Source organism: Natator depressus, chromosome 2 (assembly GCF_965152275.1).
Source record: "Natator depressus isolate rNatDep1 chromosome 2, rNatDep2.hap1, whole genome shotgun sequence".
NCBI classification, from domain to species: domain Eukaryota; kingdom Metazoa; phylum Chordata; order Testudines; family Cheloniidae; genus Natator; species Natator depressus.
Window position 1 is genome coordinate 101,404,383 of NC_134235.1, and position 19,362 is coordinate 101,423,744.

At 38.5% G+C, this 19,362-nt stretch overlaps 1 protein-coding gene across 2 annotated transcripts in view; it reads left to right on the plus strand.

Moving 5' to 3' along the window:
* ATP9B (ATPase phospholipid transporting 9B (putative)) overlaps positions 1 to 19,362 on the plus strand; it is a 283,165-nt gene that overhangs the window by 214,253 nt on the left and 49,550 nt on the right. For both annotated transcript variants that reach the window (XM_074944742.1, XM_074944743.1), the window contains exons 13-14: positions 6,914 to 7,056; positions 16,945 to 17,057. In XM_074944742.1, coding sequence (XP_074800843.1) covers positions 6,914 to 7,056; positions 16,945 to 17,057 — 256 coding nt within the window. The remainder of the gene's footprint in view (positions 1 to 6,913; positions 7,057 to 16,944; positions 17,058 to 19,362) is intronic.

The following is a 19,362-nucleotide window of genomic DNA, read 5'->3' on the forward strand; positions in this document are numbered from 1 at the left end:
GTTAACCCTCCCCATTTGTCCCCTCAAGTATATGTTTTCTTCTGCCATCCATTTTAGCCCTCCACCCTCTTACCAGGTCTGAGAGTGTCTGAGTGGCAGCTGAGTTTGCTCTTCTCCTGCTGTCTCAGTAAACTCTGGTGCAGCCTCCACTCCACTCCTTCTGGCTCATCTGTAGAAACAGGCACCAGCCAAAATTCCTGCTGTGCTTCATGAACTTAATGGTTAGGACCACATTGAGGCCTCAAACCAGGTCTTAGGACATCTCTGCTGGCATTGTTCCCCATTTGGGGACCCTGACTATGCTATCGGGATAGCATCCAGTTCTCTGACTTAGTTCAGATGCAGTGATCTCACTTTTGAGTTTTCCCTTTATCTTTAATCATAGTACTGCAATATTTCTGATAGTTTCCCATGTCCAGATATTGGGCGAGGATGCCTTGGGGAAGCTGGTGGCCCTCATAGTTTGCTGGGTGTGGAAGGAAGAGTTCAGGTGTTAGTCACCTCTTCCCTGCTCACAAAGAGGCGGGAAAGAGATGGATCCCCTTGTCATTTCCAAAAGCCTCAAGTGACTCCTGAGTTCTAAAACTTCTCATATTTTCCTAGTTGCTAAAATCTCCACTTTCCCTCTGACATCTTCTGTAGTGTATTGAAAACTGGGAGACAATAAAGTACATTTATTAAATATAAAAATAAATAATATAAAAATACTGGTCTGTTTTGCATTATTTGAGTGTCATATTTACCTAAATTAAAAATGGAGATTTCATATTTATCTGCCACAGAAACCCATAGGCTCTCCACAGAACTTAGGCCAGTTTATCTCAACCCATCCTTTGGGCTGCTGAAGAAAGAACAGAGGATGAAAAAGGAAGAATTTGTGCAGTACCCAGGCTAGTCGGGGTAATGGGACAAACAGCAAAAGGAAAGGTAGCCCTGAATATAGGGGAAAGCTGGTGAGAGATCTGTTGAACTAAACTGAGAGGGGAAGTGATGGAAACTGTATTGCTTTGGGGCATTGAAAACAAGACTAGGGATATCACTAGAAAGTCCTTCAATGTTAGGGGGTAAAATAAGTTCCCTAATAGCTGTTCTCCATCTCTTGGTTTTTCTGATTTAGCTTTGGTGTAAGGTATCAGATAGGCTTTGGTACATAAAAACTTATTCCAATGTACACAGTTGCAAGAAATTGATCCCCAAAGTTCTTAATGAGATTAACTCATCTCAGTAATATGTCTCTCTAACATATGCCACCAGAGATTGTTCTTTTCCTGTTACAATAGTCCTTTTAGCAGCAATGAATATCAGTAAAGCTAACAATAATTTCTCCTAGTACATTTTAATATTTTGTTCCACCATTTCTTTGGGTACTCTCCCATGTGATATATCATTACCTTCTGAATAATCTTTAGTGATAACAATCGTTCATCTTTCCCTCGATTATACCTCATTTCCTACCTCATTCTCAGATCTCAAAATCATTGTCCGTATGTATTCTGATTTAGTTTTTCAAAGCAGTCTGGAAGACTGACGTATTTTCTTTTAATGTTAATGGAAGTTGTGACTAAATCTCCTAGACTGCTTTGAAAATTTCAGCCTCTGCCTCTCCTGTACTCTGCCAGTAACATTAATTTTCTCTAGCCAGACTGTGAATTCTGTCTTGTAGAGTCCAAAATCACATATGGAATGTCATCAATAACATATCAACCTGTGTAATTCTGAAAACCAATGATCTCTTAGCCAACAAGTCAAAACCATGGGACATGTTAGGAAGGAAGTCTCAGTTGACTTTTTTCTTTGAGGATGAATAACTACTAGGCTTTCTCAGCTCACTACATCTTCTCTGGGATAAACTTATTTTTCCTTGAGCATATCCAAGAAACCCATAAAAAAAGGAGATCTGAGACCACCTTGCCATTCCTTGATGATATTTCATCACTTCCTACTGCATATACAACAGGGGTGGTGGCCAAACCGTGGCTTGCAAGCCACATGCAGCTCTTTTACAGTTAAAATGTGGCTTGAGGAGCCCCCGCCCCTCCATTCTCCACTTACGAGACTTGGGGGTGGGGGGAGCTTGGGACCTCTGCCTTGCAGCAGGGTGGTGGGGTAAGGGCTTCTACCCCAGAAGGTGTGCCCCAGCTCTCGAACTTCTGAAGATTGTCGTATGCAGCTTGGAGGGTCAGTAAATTTGGCCACCGCTGATATATAACCATATATAGTTAGGGATGTAAGATCTATTACTGTTTTCAGAGTAGCAGCCATGTTAGTCTGTATTCGCAAAAAGAAAAGGAGTACTTGTGGCACCTTAGATACTAACAAATTTATTTGAGCATAAGCTTTCATGAGCTACAGCTCACTTCATCAGATTCCTGTTCACTCTCATCCTAAACCAGAAGTTTGTGTCTTTCTGAAGAGGTTGAAAGTAAGGGTTTAATTTTTTTCTGTAAGAGGCAAGACTTCTTTATTTCAGTGCTTTCAGGAAACACTGAAGGAAGTTAAATCAATTGCCTTTTCCCTGGTTTTCACTCAGTTGCCATACAGGAATCCAAGCCCTTTTCCTCTCTGATCCTTGAAGTAAGTTTCCCCAAGGGGCATCAACTGAAACCACAGACATTATTTTCTAATGGAGTACAGTGCCTCTGTGTGAAAAGAGCTCAGTAGCAGTATCAATTGTTTGTATTTCCACAGCACCTAGAAGCCTTAGTAATTGACCAGGACCTTGTGCTAGGCACTGTACAAACACAGAACCTGTTTCCTATCTTCTTTGAGAATCATCCATCCCATTTGCTTGGGCCAGAGAATTAGCTCAAATCAGAGTGTGCTAGAGATCATTAAGTAAGGATAAGTTATCCAGTTCACTTCCCTGCCTTCTGTATTCCAAAATAGTTCACGTTTGGTGATCTTAGGACATGCTGGAATTCCTATTTGTTTTTCCTAACTGTGAGTGATTGGGAGGATTCTGGTGCAAAATTTTAAAGAACCTAAAGATTATTTGAGCTGTTGGATTGTATATGTTAAATGTCAGATAAAGGGGGTTACTGGAGTAGTATGTTTTTATAATTGTATTTTTAAAATATGTCAAGGAGTGCTTAAAGCGGAAGAATGACTGCATAAATTAAAACAATTAAGTACATACCAACTTGTTCCCCGTCCTTTTTCAGAGATGCCTCTCAAGCAACTTCTGAAAGAATATGCTGTGGCCCTGCTTGTCTTTATAAATGCCAGGCAATGGTTGCACAGCATCTCAGGCTCCTGGAAATCCATGTATATCTATGCTTGTCCCTGTGGCTCTATAGAACCTCTGCATCAGTAGTGTCCAGATTTTTCAAGCTCAGGGCCAAATATATTATTTAAGAAAGGGAAAGGGTCCTCAGTTAATACTTGAAGGCAGATTCTCTGCTTTGTTCAATTTCCTTATTCCACTCAGGTGGTGCAAAGGAAGTAGAAACCACCTGAAGCGTCCTGCTGGGAATTCCTCTGTCATTTCAGCCAACATAGCCTGTTTTTATGCCACCCTCCTCACAGTTCCTGGTGCAAAGGGGTGTGTGGGAGTGGGAAAGGGGAATGGATAGCGCACACTGTGCTCTAGCTTATTCTTAGGTAGTCCTAGGGGACTGTTGCCAGCTGCTGCTAGTTAAAGGAGCCCCAGGCCATTCTTACCTATACGGGGGCTGTAGCAGAGAATCAGGGAGCTGTAACTGGAGGGTGGATTTCAGCTTCTCCTACTTTTCCCTGTCCTGGTCTTCTCATAGGTGGTTGACGGAAATAGGGGAGCTATCCTGTACTAGGCACTTTTGTAGGGTAAGGTCAAGCTGTTTTCTGTGTCCCTTTGGCTCCCATAAGGGAAGCAGGCAATGAAGCAACAAGAAGCCAAAGGAAGAACTGCAGCAGGGGAGGGGGACAGCAGCTGCTTAGAGTGCTTCCATTGGCATCTCCTGGAAATGCTTGGGAAGTGGTGGAAGGCAGTAGCGGAGGAGGCAGTGAGGGTCTGATTAAAAGTTTTCAGTTTAAACATGGAGGGTGTGATTCAAGGAAGACACTTCCATTTCATAATCAAATACATACTTTCCTCTTATCACAGTCTCCCTCTAGGGTCACAGGTTAACACCTGGCTGTGCTTTGCAAAGAAACCTGTCCCCCTGGTTACGTCCTCCACTTTTTGAACCAAAGCTCCAATACATTCCAAGAACCTACTGGAAGTTTTGTATTTTGCCATATTACTTTTCCAGCTGATGTCCTGGGTAGTTAATCTCCCATTGCTACCAGGTTTTATGTTTTGATTTGTTTTATTTGTTCTAAAAATGCCTCATCCACCTCCTCCTCCTCATTTGGTGGTCTGGAGTAGACGACTACCATGACATCACCCCTACTTTTTTACTCCTTTTATCTCAACCCAGAGGCTTTCAACTGGTCTGCTTCTCACCAACTTCTGGACCTCCGAACAATGCAACACGTGTGTTTTAAACCTGCCTGTTCTTCCTGAACAAGCAGTATCCCCCTATATAAATATTCCAGTCATGAGACTGATCCTACCTAATCTCTGTGACACCAGTCGTGATTTAGCTTAGGTACTAGTTCTTCCTGTTTATTCACTATACTCCTAGCATTTGTGTAGAGACAGCTAAGATGCTGAGCATATTCCCCAGTTGATTTCCCTCTTGTTGCTTGTTGTTCCCTTATTGTAATTTTCCATGTCCCCCCCAGCATCTAGCCTTCTGTTAAGGTCATTCTTTTTATGCTTACCTGTGGGCTTTTGTCACCTGTCACCTTTCAACTATTTTTGAACTGTTGAATTTAAGATAATTTTTGTCATATAATCAAGATTCTCTTACTGCATAAAAGTGTTTTAAAGGAAAGATTAAAAGTACCAAACATGTGGAACCTGTACAGCACCAAGCAGAACATCTCTCTCACACAAACATCTGTATCTAATTTGACTCTTCATTCGTGGGTACTCGTACCCTCTCTTGCCATGAAAATCAAGTAGAAAATTATTGAAAACAATTGTACAATGCTTTTATCATGATTAGTATTTTGGTAGTATCAATAATGTGCTAGGTGATGGCCACACATAGAGACAATGCAGTCCCTGCCAAGCATCAGAAGAAAGATCTGGGATTGGGAGACACTATACAAAATAAAAATAAACAAATAGCAGTACTTCTAATGAACCGATAATCGTTTCTTAAAAAAGAAAATTCTATTAGTCCCCTATTCTGTTGCCTGTCCTACTTGTTTAAACCATTTTATTGTGGCTTAAAGAAGCTGGAAGTTATTGTTCCAGCTATTCTGGATAAATCTCCAAGTGGAAGCCCTCCAGATGAACAAGATGATAGGTGCCGACTCCGTGGGTGCTCCGGGGCTGGAGCACCCACTGGGAAAAATCGGTGGGTGCCCACCCCGCTCCCCCGTCCCAGCTCGTCTGCTCCCATGAGCTCGCCGCGTCCCCACTTCCCCTAGCTCCCAGTGCTTGCCACCGCAAAACAGCTGTTTCGCAGCGGCAAGCACTGGGGGGTGGCAGGGGAACACAGCACGCTCGGGGAAGAGGCAGGGCCGGGGCAGGGATTTGGGGAAGGAGTCTAATAGGGGCAGGGAGGGGGCGGAGTTGGGGTGGGGACTTTGGGGAAGGGGTTGGAATGTGGCCGGGACAGGGGTGGAGTCGGGGTTGGCGGGGGTCGAGCATCCACCGGTACCGGGAAAAGTTGGCACCTATGATCAAGATTATACAGAATTGTCAAGGAAGGAACTAAGGAGATAGCAGAGAATTATTTTTGAGAGAAAAAAACCCTGTGTCCAGAAAAGCCTGTCTTTCCTTTTGGCCTGAGCCTTACGGAGTCTTTTGCTGAGCAAATTACAAAAGGAGTAGCGATGAACATTTATTTCACTATGAAAATAAGTGTATTGAAAATGCTAAATATCATACGACTCTGATTAAGCATATCTGTTGTCTACATGACATGTAGCTATCTGTGAATTACTATCCCCTTAGGTGAGTCTCAGTCGCTTGTGCATGAACAACATTCGTATCCATTACACAGTGATGGCAAGGGTACAGATGGGAAGCATTTGAAAGGTTTGAGTACTTCTGCCATCTTGGTATTGCTGAAGATGGCCTGTTGGGAATCTTAAAGAAATTGCTGGTATTCTGTCCCCAGCAGCACTTTTAAACAGATAGCACTGTATTAGTCTTAAATGAAGTCATAATTTGATCTTCAGCAAGAGAAATGGGACTGAAATCAACTCTGATTGACTGACTTGTATGGGAAAGGATGTGAAATTCATTGGTTTTAAGATTGGGACACTACTCATAATCTTGTATTCTGAAATGAAAGCTTGATTGTGTTGATGGGACATTTACAGTGCCTTTTGCACATTGGTTGCATTGGGAAGGGGAGGTCATGCTAACTTATATGTGTCTCCATATCACAAAGTGAAAATAGCTTTTATAATCAACAAATGATGGAAGTCTCCCTTTGAAATTGTCTACAAAATTTATATAATTGCGCTGAATTATACATCGTTACATTTTAATCAATATTTTCAATACGGTAACTAAATTATATCTCTAACCTTTGTGCACACTTGCAATTTTTTTTATAGTTCTTCGAAAGGCCAAGCAAACCTATTAATATATATTTTTATTGTGGTAGTACCTCGCACCCCAGACATGGCGTAGGGCCCCTTATGTTAAGGACTGTATAAACACAGAACAAAAAGACTGTTCCTACTGCAAAGAGTTTATAATCTCAATATGTAGTTCAAATAAAAGTCATTTTTCAAGATTTTGCTGATATGTTATGATAAAAGCAGCTTTTAGTTCAATTTTCAATTATAACTTTTTATGGTTATAATTGTCATCTTTTTAAGATATTGTCTTGAGTTTACACTGAGTATGATATACTCTTCTTTGCAGTTTACGTGTGAATTTGGACATGGGCAAAGCAGCCTATGGGTGGATGATTATGAAGGATGACAATATTCCTGGAACCGTTGTACGAACCAGCACCATACCAGAGGAGTTGGGGCGTTTAGTATATTTACTAACGGATAAAACAGGTATCTATGGCTACAGTTTTCATCTGATTTTTTTTTATATTTAAGAATCTTTTTTTCATATATGACCTTTATTTATTTCCTTGTGTAGTAACAGGATAAACGGCCACTGATTCTTTTTTTTAAAGTTAAACATTAAGCACGTGTTGACATGTTTTCGTAGATCAGGGCCTATGGACCTGATTCTTCAAGTCCTTATTACCACACACACAATTTATTTCCATGAATAGTTCCCTTGATTTCAATGAGACCACTCAGTATAGTAAACTATACTTGCTAGTGTTTGTAGAATTATGGCATGAATTACCCATGTGAGTTACTCCAAAAGATGCTATATGCCATTTTAGCCTTTATACTGCCATTTTCATCTGTGTGCGCCCTTGGAACCTCATTCCCTTGAAAATATTTTAAGAAGACTCAAAGTTAGGACTGGTTTGTAAGAGAGTAAGTTTTTGCCAAAACAACTAGTCATAAAGATCATTCTCCAAAACAGCAGTGTCTTAGGGAGAGCAAAAGTCATGGTCATCTGTTGTTAATTCTGATTCTCCATTTTCCTAACACCAGTTTATCAATTTCTTCTTGAGCCACTATTGGGCTATGAAGCTCCATTTTCATATTCCAAACTGCTCTCCCTTATTGTATTTGATTTGGCATGTTGGGAAAATTAACACAACCATCCATACTAGCCTTTAGCAGAAAAGCTTGGAAGGACAAGTATGTAAAGGGTAAATTTGGGCCAGCGTTGTGTTCTTAGTATATATTCTGTTGCCCTCTAGCCCCCTTCATAGGCCACAGAATTGAGCCTCACCAAACCATATTCTGTTAGCTATTAAAAGTTAAACATGTTTACATAGTATATCCCTACAGTCTTTGCAAAAATTTGAGAAACTCTACTGTTACATAGATCTTAGCTGTGTGTTAGTTATTGTGGTGGTTCTTGGATATTGTAAAAAGCATTATTTCATTGGTTTCATTTACTCATTTCATAGTTCTCTGGGATTGAATCAATCAGCCTACTCAAATATACACATTTATACTGAGCAGATGAATTAGAATATGTTTTTAAATATGAAAATAGCTTTCCAAACTGTAATAGACAAAAAGGCTTGCAGTGTTATAGCCATGTTGGTCCCAGGATATGAGAAAGACAAACCTTTATTGGACCAACTTCTGTTGCTGGAAGAGGCAAAATTTCAGACTGCACAGAGCTCTTCTTCAGATCTGGCTCTGGACCTGCTCTGCTTGAAAGCTACAATTTTTTTTCTTCTTCTTCAAAAAAGCTACCATTTGATATCTTCAGTTGAAGATCCAGTAAGATAGTAACTAATCAAAAACACTTAGCAGATCAACACAGTACAACATAATAATGAATCATAAAGGTTATTCTTGAAATGTTTATATAAATACTTTGTCACATGGAATTTTAGGTTTACAACTGTAAAATACTATTTTATTTTATTAAATCCAGTGAAGAAAGTTAAAAGCACACATTTGAATGGGTCACTTAAAAAAACAAAAACAAAAAACTACATTTTGCATCTGAATGATTTTGCTTACACCACACCACATCATACAAGTTGCAATCATACTAGCTTGATTTATTTTAAAAAATAGAGGCCACTTGTATGCCAATCTTTCACTGTACACATTTAATACTGGAGTGTACTTATGGCTAAAGAGACACATATCTAAAGGTATTAGTGGAATACTTTAAGACATAGTTTGGAAGATAGCTAGCTGTCAAATCAAGGGCTTATCCAAACTCTATCTTCAAAGTTTTGAAAGAAGGATAAAAGTTGTAATTTAATGACTTAAAAGGTTATAAAATAGCAATGTTATAAGGAACTAAAAAAGTCAAATTGTTTGGCTAACTTTAAATTGATCTGTGTAAAAGATGCATAGACACAACTGTCAGTGCCTGGAGGGTACTGGTGAGGGACCTGAACCCAGATTTATCATCTTTTCATATTACTTGCTTAACTAAATCCGATATTTGGTGTCTCAGTCTAAGATTTATCCCAGACATAAACATATCATTGAGAGAATTAATAGAATCTGTTTATAACTGCCTTGAGATACCCTTTGTATGATTATAAATAGTTCAAAATAGCTGTTTACAACAATTGGTATTTTCATTTTAACAAACATTATTAGTAATTTTTATTTGTTAAATAACTCTCACTTTTAACTTCCCCCTTGAGGTTTGGATGTTTAAGGTAAGAAAAAGGCTCAGCAATTCTTATAGCCCACCCTGGTGACTGATCTTATAAAAGCAGATCTAAAGGGGTGGTCCTATTTCTATACAGTCAAAGACCTCAGGTTTCTCAATATTGAAAATAAAAAGAGAATACAGAAAACAGCTTGCACAAATCGTATACTTTGGTCCAAGCTTTACTTGGAATAATTAAGAATTAGTTGTTCAGTCTAAGGAGCATTACCTTACTAACATAATTGCAAGGTAGTCCTTTGTATGATTGTAAATTGGGTTTGTGCTTCATCAATAAGCTTTTTGACAAGAAGCGTCCATCACAGTGGCTCTCTCATTTGCCACAGTAGAATAGAAAATGAAGTATCCCAATAATTGCATTATAGTTTCCTTATTGTGGGACAAGAAAGCAATGTGGTATAATTAGGTTTGATTGGAGTGCATGTTTCCGGTAAGATCTGAAATTAATGATGTTGCTATAGTGACACATCTGCGGCCACCAGTGCGTGAAACATAAAGTAATTCATTCGACAAGAGAAGACATCTGTTAACTGCAAGGATGCAGAGCATATTGACACTGACCAGAAATACTAGACCTTATGTGATAAATGAACAAATGATGCTGAAACAGGAGGACAGATAATTTGTACTTAATCTGCTGGGAGAACTTTAATCTTCTCACTGGTTGCATTTGACAATGCCATTGTTTAAAGAACAATGCTGCAGAGAACTCATAAATTTTAAAACTTAACTCAGGGTGCAGCCTATTAAAGCAATACATTAATTCCTTTGTTAGGGAGTTTTTATCTTCATGTAGAACAAAGCCATTACTAAGAACACCCACTAAAACAACAGGTTTTTTAGGACTCACATTTTAATTATAGCATCCATTACCCAAAATGCCATGTTGTTTGGACTTGAATCACATATAAGTTTGACAGAAAGGCGTCATCCATTATGGGGGGGGAATGCTGTTTCCAGTGTTTTCCAAGGGCAGCTGAGCATGATATTTTATCCTCTCCAAGGTACAAGAAGATCCTAATCACAAGGGAAAAACAAAGATATTTGGCTATATTTATTGAACGTTTCTGACATTCGGAGTGCAAAACTGCAAGCTGTCTGCCGTTCGTGATGACAGCCAAAGTATTCAATTATAACAAACACAAACAGTCTTCCTACCATAGTTATTTATTAATGCATAGACTTGCATTTGAGTTCTGTAATTAACATTTCAGGGAATTTTTGGATCAAATGAGATACTTAACACATAACGGTTGAACAGATGCATAGAGTAATAAGATTCATAATTTTCTGGGCAAGCCCTTTGCTAGAGGCCAGTGTATTAGTGTGGATTTCTTATTTTGTCTCCTGTAAATGTGGTATGATGTACTTTAATATTAGTAAGGTATCGTTTCAGCAATCATCTGTTTGAAAATGAATCTTTTGAGAGAATTATTTTCAATGCCTTCCTTCCCCCCCATGTAATTGGTCAGTATAAAAATATACAGAGAACCAAATAATTACAAAAACAATCCCATGAGATTAAATACCTCCTTCTCAGGACACATGCTCCCCATACAAGCCACAGGACCAGCAAGGATGCAGCATAAACAGAGGGCAGGGAGAGAAGTAGCTGAGAAAGCTGGAGAATCTTTAGCAGTTGTGATTCTACAGTAAACCTCAGCCCCAACTCAATGGATCCCCAGTCAGACCGACAGAGGTGCACTTCTTTCATGTGTTTTCTTTGTGTGCCCCTGCCCCCACCCCACCAGAAGGGAAAATATCACCAAAGAATGTGCATACTACCATTAGCTATTCTGCTGCTTCCATTCTTGTGTGATCCCACTGATGGGACTAAAAGAGAACAGAGGAGTTAGTTAATACTGTTCTGAGCACTAGTAACAAAACCGTGTTATTAACACGGACTTCACTCCACAGGAAAGAATAGACATACCCCTTTCAGTGGCTATTATCTGACTACATCACATGTGTCTTTCTTTTTCCCCTGAGTTAGGCCATACATAGTTTTTTTATGAAAGGTGTACAGGTACAGGGAAAAGGGGAGGAGGTATTGCATATAAATGCTTCCTATTTGCTTTTTCTATTATTTCTCTTTCCCTCCAATGGGGGGGCAATATTTTTTTTCCCAGTTTTCTTCTTAGAATGTTTGTCTTTGTATATCTACTGCTGACAAAAATTCACCATTGAAAATATTGGGCCAGATAGTCAGCTGGACCTTCCAAAGAGCTATGCAGATTTACAGCAGCTTAAGGATCTGGCCCTTTATCTTTTAAACGAGTATATCTTTCAAGCAAAGTACAGATATTGTATGAAAGGTTATATGCTTTTGTAACTCCTGGCAAAGTTATTAATGCTTATATATTGCAAGTACTTACTTGTTGTTTTATTGTGGCCTTTTAGAATGTTGGTATTAGGCCAACTTACAACTTAGTAATATTTGATCAGAAAGCTCTGCATCTGCTTCTTAAAAAAAAAAAAAAAAAAAATTCTCCACTGCTCTGTTGTGAATCACATCTGTTGCCACCCAGGGAATGATGCCTGCAGGACTTTTTCCTTAGAAATTAATTTCCTCTTTGCCTGCTTTGCTCTGTGTTTAATGATACAATTGGTGTCAAAAACTCTTTGCTTCAAAAAAGAGTATACTCAATTTTTCTGTAGGAATCACACACTAACTTTTTGTCAAGATATTTTCCTTATGTGGTAACTGTATTCAAAAACAAAGTTAAGAATATACTTTGGTGGGTCATGTGATGGCTGCCATGCTCTTTGGATATCTTTGAAAAGAGCTTCGCATTTCCTCTTGTGTTTGCAAGCTTTTCAAATTAGCAATTCTTAGCCAAGTTCTATTTTTTAAAATTGTGAAATAAGTGGAGATTAACCAAGTCACCCCAAGGAAATTCTGAAAATCAGATAAAACCACATTTGCAAAAGAATGCTGTTAAAACTAAACTTATCAATAAATTTATCTTCACTGTTTTCTCCATTATCCATCGTGAGGGACAGAATACAAAGAAGACTAACAACACTGAACTAACTCTGTTCGAAGCACAAACTACAGATATTTAAAATGTTCATAGAGGTGTACAGCTAAAGGTCTGGTAAGACTTATTAATCTTCTGCTAGAAGACTAAAGCCTAAAATATAACTATTGGAGAACTACTGCTGAGGAAGTAGTATGACATGACTAACTGGCATCATATTCTGAGGAGACTAGCAAGATATTTTTTGCCCAGTTCAGTGCTGTGATCATTCAACCAGGAGAACTTAAAAACAAATTTGTAATGTTGACAAGGGATGGACTTTTGGCTTACATTCAGCTTCAGGTGGTCAACTGTGCTTTACAGGAAAGTGTCTGAAGTTCTTTTGGAAGACAAAAAACAAAGTTTTTCTCTTTTGAAAAGTCGAAAAACTCTCTTCTGTTTTTCTTCACAATGGCTAGAATTTGCAACAATCCACAGTTGAGTGTGGAGCCATAAATATTAGATCTTGGGAGCAGACACAGTAAAATTAGATCCATGCAGCTCTATCATTTCTTCATCTTTTTATTTTCTTCCATCTGGATTAGACTTCTGAACAGAGACTAAAAATTTATATAAGATACCTAAAAGTAATCTGCCAAAAATTGTTTTTCCTATTATGATCAAAGAAAAGGGAAGATGGCTGTCCTTCTATGAGTAGTGTGAGAGGTGCAAGTATTGACTCAGGACTCAGGACTGTTGGTCCTTCTATGTGTTAGGACTGAGTTCTCTTCTTTCATCCTTCCCTCCACCTACCACATCTGCTGATTGCTGCAAGGTAAGAGGATGTACAGAGCTCTACTCCACAAGCCTTCTGCTTGCTGAGAGGAAGGGGAAGGCAAGAGGTTTCTGTTTATCTACCCTTCCCTCCCATCTTGTTTTCTGAGAAAGGTATGGGTGGCTGGGACAGGGGGAAAGGAATATGGAGGAACACTCCTGCCACTATAATTCCAGTGCCTGCATACTCTGCTGCTCATAGCAATGTGGGCACTGGAAAGATACTGGCATTGTCTGTCTACAGATTCAGGAAGATAACACTGCATCAGTTAACGGTTGGAAGTTTATCTTTATAGCCATTAAGCCAAGAAAGTTAGCTTTTTAAAATGAAAATTTAAATTCTTCAGAAACTAATATCTTAGTCCCCCATGCTTAGTCACCACACGCAAGTCAGAGAATGGAGTTTTCATATCTTGAAGCATAACATGATTGCATAAATTCTGAAATTCAATAAAGTTACCAAAAAAAGATGATCTCTTGGTAACTGTGAATGTTTTGAAGGGAAAACATAAAATAAGTATTTTTATTTAATAAAATGTTGCCTATAAAGCATGAGAGCAAAAAAAAAATTCTCTTTACTTGCCTTAAAGTCACTGAGAGTTTCCTTGCAAACCAGTTTGTATATGACAACCAGATAAGTGAGTTACAAATTATTTTTTTAATGGTTACTTCAGGTTTTCATTCTTTATGTGCTACTTTCCAGCTACACCTGGAAATGTTCTATTTCTCATATAAATTTTGACTAATTGTTTCTAAATTCTGTGAAAAATCGACACGTTCCACATAAATAACCCTTTAAAATTTTTTTCTTCTTTAACTTTACTGTATATATGCAATTGTTCTGGATAATATTTAAGCAAAAGGGAGCCTGAGTGCCTTTCTGGTTAATTTTGAGAGAAAATTACAATTTATTTGGAATCGATACCCAGCATGTAATGTGTATGTTCTTAATATCTTAGTGAATGATGATCTAATTCTTACTATACTATACAAGTACCCAAAAATTCAGATAAAATTTCATTTTTCATATATTACCGGGCAGGAGGAGTGGTAGACTTGCAGTGTATAAGTGGGAAGGAAGATTTATGACTGTGACAGCATGACTATATCTCTGAAGAGCACTAATGGAAGTATCCTATATCAGATGCATAAACTGGATGTTAACTGTCTAAACAAGTTCTGGTTTCTAAACACTAATTATAGTGTGTTTGATGCTTTTAACTTGCTCTCTTCCTATGACTTGCTGTGTTGCACTGTCATACTAGGACAAAGACAGGATATCAAAAATAAGCATTTACAAATAGGAATAAATCTTAGTGTGAAGCATTCCTTGCTGTATTTTTAAATTATTTGTGGATTTTTAGTTATCTACCATCATACACAAAAATGATTTTAAAATAAACCTCAGAAGCATTATTCTTAACCTTTTAACACACAAATATTTTTATATTTCTAGCCTCATAAGAGAGGAAACTTAGGGCCTCTCTTTAAATGCTCACAAGGAGCAAAAGAGAATGTAATGAGAATATCTGCACACTGGATTAATTCCAGTTTGGCTGACTATATTTTCAAAATGTAGTTTATTTTATTCACTTTCAGTAAGGCTTAGATAACAAATGATATATGATCTTTCTATGAGCTTAACAGAAGAACCTAGCCCATGATGATCTCTGTCTCCTGTTACGCTTCATCATGGAACCCTGAACCACCCACGCTTCAATTAGAGCTTTCTAAAAATCAAGGATGTCAGTGGTGAACATAAAGTGTCACTCCATGACTGACACCCTATAGTTCCTTACAGATGTAAAGTGGTCTCTGAAAACATACAATTTATGTTGATTCTGAAATTCCAGGCTTACTCCGGTTACAGGCTAAATTCGTCAAATTCGGAAAAAGTGTTAATTTCCAGTGACCTATTCTAGACAACTTTGATTCTATTTGCCAGAAAGTCTTTCTTCATACATATCATGGAATAGTGTTAGAAATATGTAGTAAGAGGCATGTTTGACACATATCCCTTTTTTTTTTTTTTTTTTTTTTTTACCCTTTGACCAAATGCAAAGTGTTGCAATTGACCTTTAAAGATGCAGATACCTCAAGAATATATGTCTTTTATCTGTGTTATTTATACATAGACTTTTTAACTGGACAATCTTTTCTGTTCTTTTTTTTTGTGGCTCAGATTGTCACAGAAAATATAATATTAAAAACTAGATCTCTAAGCATAATCCATTTTAAGTACGTTTAAGTTGTGGCAATATGTTGTTACCATGAAGGTATTTAGAACGAGAAAGATACTGGAGTACTGCAGTTGCTCTGGAATGACTAATTTTTAGGCACTCCACTGTGATTTTTTTCCCCATACATATATTTGTATTTTCAAAGCACTAGTCATAATGTTATCTAGATGCCATATACAAGATATCCAAGGTTTCTATGTTTTCCTGGTAGGGCCATCTTCTCTGTTTCTCTCTTGGTGAAGTTCTAATATATGGGCCTTTTTTGGAAGGCAGTACAGTATCTATAGAAGAAGGAAAGCTCAGCAGTTAGTATTCTGCTGCCTCTATAGGTAAAGCCCTGTTTAAATATGCCTTTGACATTGTGCTCTACAAAGAGATAAGACATGAATTCATCCTGACTTTCTGTGGTGAGGAGTTCCACAACTGGGTGGCTTTCACCAAAAACCACTATCTTTCCCAGTTTGTGAACTGTTTTGTCTCACTGCTTTCTCAGCATAGTTGGATTTCTCCTGGCCATTTCTCTGGGTCATTGGAAAATTATTAGTCCTTCCCCACACCATGACATTATACCCCTTCTTAATTTTAGAAAAGTTCTTATGAGGCATCTCTGTATGCTTCTGTAGGCACTACAGTGCTATAGTACTTTTAACATTAAGGCTGATTTCTAAATACAGCCATGCAATCTTGTAAAAATTAGCCTTCCCTCCAATAGCTCCCCCCCCCCCTTTTTAACATATTGGCATTGAATTTTTTTTTTCCCTCTACCCTATATCATTGTAGACCCAAGGCAAAAGCATCAACAACTTTAACATGCAACAACTTTGGTAAATCTACACTGTTATGTGGAGGGAGAAAGTAAGAAGGAAACAAACTGAGAATACTCATTGTGGAATAATTCCCCATTTATTTCCCAGCAGTAGCTCCTTTGAGCACACATCCTAGTTCTTTCCCCTTTGCTTTTTACTTTTTTTTAAAAAAAATTATATTGAAGACTACCTTTTACTTTCATTTGAGATGAAAATGTCACTGCTTGACGCAGGTCTAGATAATTTCTGTCAGTCCAGTGGGGGCAAATATCCAGTTGTGTTGCTTCCAAATTGAAGTTTGATATGGTGACTCCTCCAGGATGAGTAACCCTGTTTTTTCTGCACTAAATTTCTTAAATTAACTGAACTGATTGTAATTCCTCGTGACTCATTTACCCAAAAAAGGGCTAACTTGGCTTGTTTTGTGGCCTTTTGATGGTGCTCTCTGCTGTTTTGTGACATACCTGAGCTTTATTTCTAGTCCCAGTAGTAGTCTCCTGCAGTCAGTGCAAATAGTTGGGGATAAAGAGTGATAGCTTACTCTGACCCTCAGCTTGCTTCGCTCAGCAATAACCCTTTTGGCCATTAAGTGATAGCCTTGATGCACTTCAGAGGGATCTTTTCCAGTTCCCCTTGTCAGCAAGTACAGTAGTTGTCAATGGCTTACTGATATCTGTAAAATAACAAAATGGGAAAGTCCTCAGGGCTCTTGGGATACTCCTTCATAATCTGCTGCACTCCACCCCCAAAGGAACAAAATAGTACAAACTAATCTCTTACATAGTACTGTCTTTTTTCTGATCACTCTGATATTTTTATTACAGGAACACTTACCCAGAATGAGATGATATTTAAGCGCCTCCATCTGGGTACTGTGTCTTATGGGACAGACACAATGGATGAAATTCAGAATCACATTATCAATTCGTATTCACAGGTATCTCATTTTATAACTTATTTTCCTTTATATTGACAGGTTTTCTTAGTGTTGATGAGGCATTGCCATGTTTTTTAGGTCTAAAAAATTGATGTAAAAGTTTTCCCATTTGTAGATTATTTTTTCCCCCTTAAAGGAACATCCTCAGGGTCCTAGTTTCAGGCGACAATTTGGCCTTCCCTAAAATTAATATACTGTAATGTGGTTTGGAATTCCTGCCTGATTCCAAACATCTCTCATAGCCCGCTATCTGTTAGGAAGCTAACTCTTCCTCTATCCAGTACTATTAATTGATGAAAATTCAGTATTTTTCGCTGGTGAAGCATAGACAGAAAGCCATCCAGCAAACTGACCACAAATTAAAGATAACACTGTATCTAGAACAATGCTGATGAGATTAATTGCATCTTTGAAGATCTTCATCACAAAGACATAAACATTGTAAAGCCATGTTCACTTGTATAAGCAATAAAGAAAAAAAGGTTTGTCAAAAAGATAAGGATGGAAGCAGTAGGAAAAGGAATACTCTATTAAATTTCTTAACGGGGATTAAAAATCCATAGAGGTTTTTTTTGTTTGTTTGTTTTTAAAGAAAGAAAGAGAAAAAAAAGAAAAACGTGGGGGAACCTAACGTAGTTAAGAACAGGGTATTTGATCGAGTCCCTGCAGGATAATTCCAGATACATTCAGCAATGAGTATATTCTATTATGTGTATCCCATTTGAAACTAAATTGTGCATGTACACTCCGATAGGGGATATTGTGGATATCACTATGATGCCCCTTCCCATTTTCTGGTGTGAGGGGTAAAGGTTGTTGATTGGACTGTCAAGGGAATGGTCACCTGTTGGGGTCCTGTTTGGAAGCAGGCATGCCTCTGGCACCTCCTTCTCCTTTCTCCACTTGCCCAGAATACACATAGAAATTGTGCTAGGGCAAGCACAAAAGAGAGTGGAGTAGAATTCCGCCTCCTGTTGCTACCCAGTGACCATTTTGGGGGAGGGCATAAGGAAGCAGGTTGGCTCCAGTGAACACCCATATGCATTCCTCCTCACCCACCAAGTTTAAACATTCCTGGGTATGCAGCAACCATCCTTGTGGTTGAAAGCTGCTCTACCCACTTTGCCTTATAGTTTTGTTGTTTTCAGAGCTGTTTTTCTAGGCTTGCTGTGGGTCTAACTTTGATTGCATTTTGGGATCAGGAAAGATATTTTTCCTTCTCTGGAAAAGATTGGCACAATTTTGGTGGTGGTTGTGGGGTTTGGTTTTGTCTTTTTTCCCCTTGCTCACAGCATCATGGAGGTCTGGTTGGAAAGGATAAGAGAGATGAAAGTACCTTGAAAAAAAAATTTAAAAGGGGAGGGGCGGGGGGAGACAGTGGTTAATAAATGTCAATATATGCAGTGTTGTAGCCGTGTGAGTCCCAGGATATTAGAGAGACTAAGTGGGCGAGGTAATATATTTTATTGGACCAACATCTGTTGGTGAGAGAGACAAGCTTTCAAGCTACACAGAGCTTGTCTTCAGGTCTGGTAAAGATATTCAGAGTATCACAGCTAAATACAAGATCAAAGGGATCATTCAAGGTGAAGTGGCCCATTGACATCATCCCTGGTTTGAGATAGGCATGCCTCTAGCACCTCCCTTTCCTTTCTCCACTTGCCCAAAACACACACACAAATTGGGCTAAGGGAAGCATAAAAGAGAGTGGAGTACAATTCTGCCTCCCATGGGACAAAAATGGGCGTTAGTGGGTTACAGATTGTTATAATAAACCACAAATCTATCCTTGCCACCATGGATATCACTTCCCTATATACAAACATCCCTCACAAAGATGGCATAGCTGTCTGTTTCAAATATTTACAAGACAGTGGACAACACTCAGCTATTCACCCCCCAAAAAAGTCACCAAACTCATCCATTTTACAGTCAACAACAAACATTATCCAATCCATGGATATTAGGACAGGCTCCCCAAAGTGCCAGCCTCTCCATGGGTCACCTTGAAGAAGAATTTCTGGACAAAGGCACTACAACCCCCCTTTAATATTAAAACAAATAAAGTTGTGGACTGCAGCTTTAAATCCATTCACTTGACTATATCTTTATTCTCCTGCATGTCCTGATCAATATATCTGCTTACTTAGCTGGTATCTATGTTAAACAATAGCTTTATTATGGAACAATACACATTGGAAATGGGATATAGAGCTTTTGTTCCTCAAGATCAACAGTCCAAATTCAGACCTAAATAACAGTGACTGAAAGTCATTGCCATCTGATGGCTGTTAGGTGGCTTATG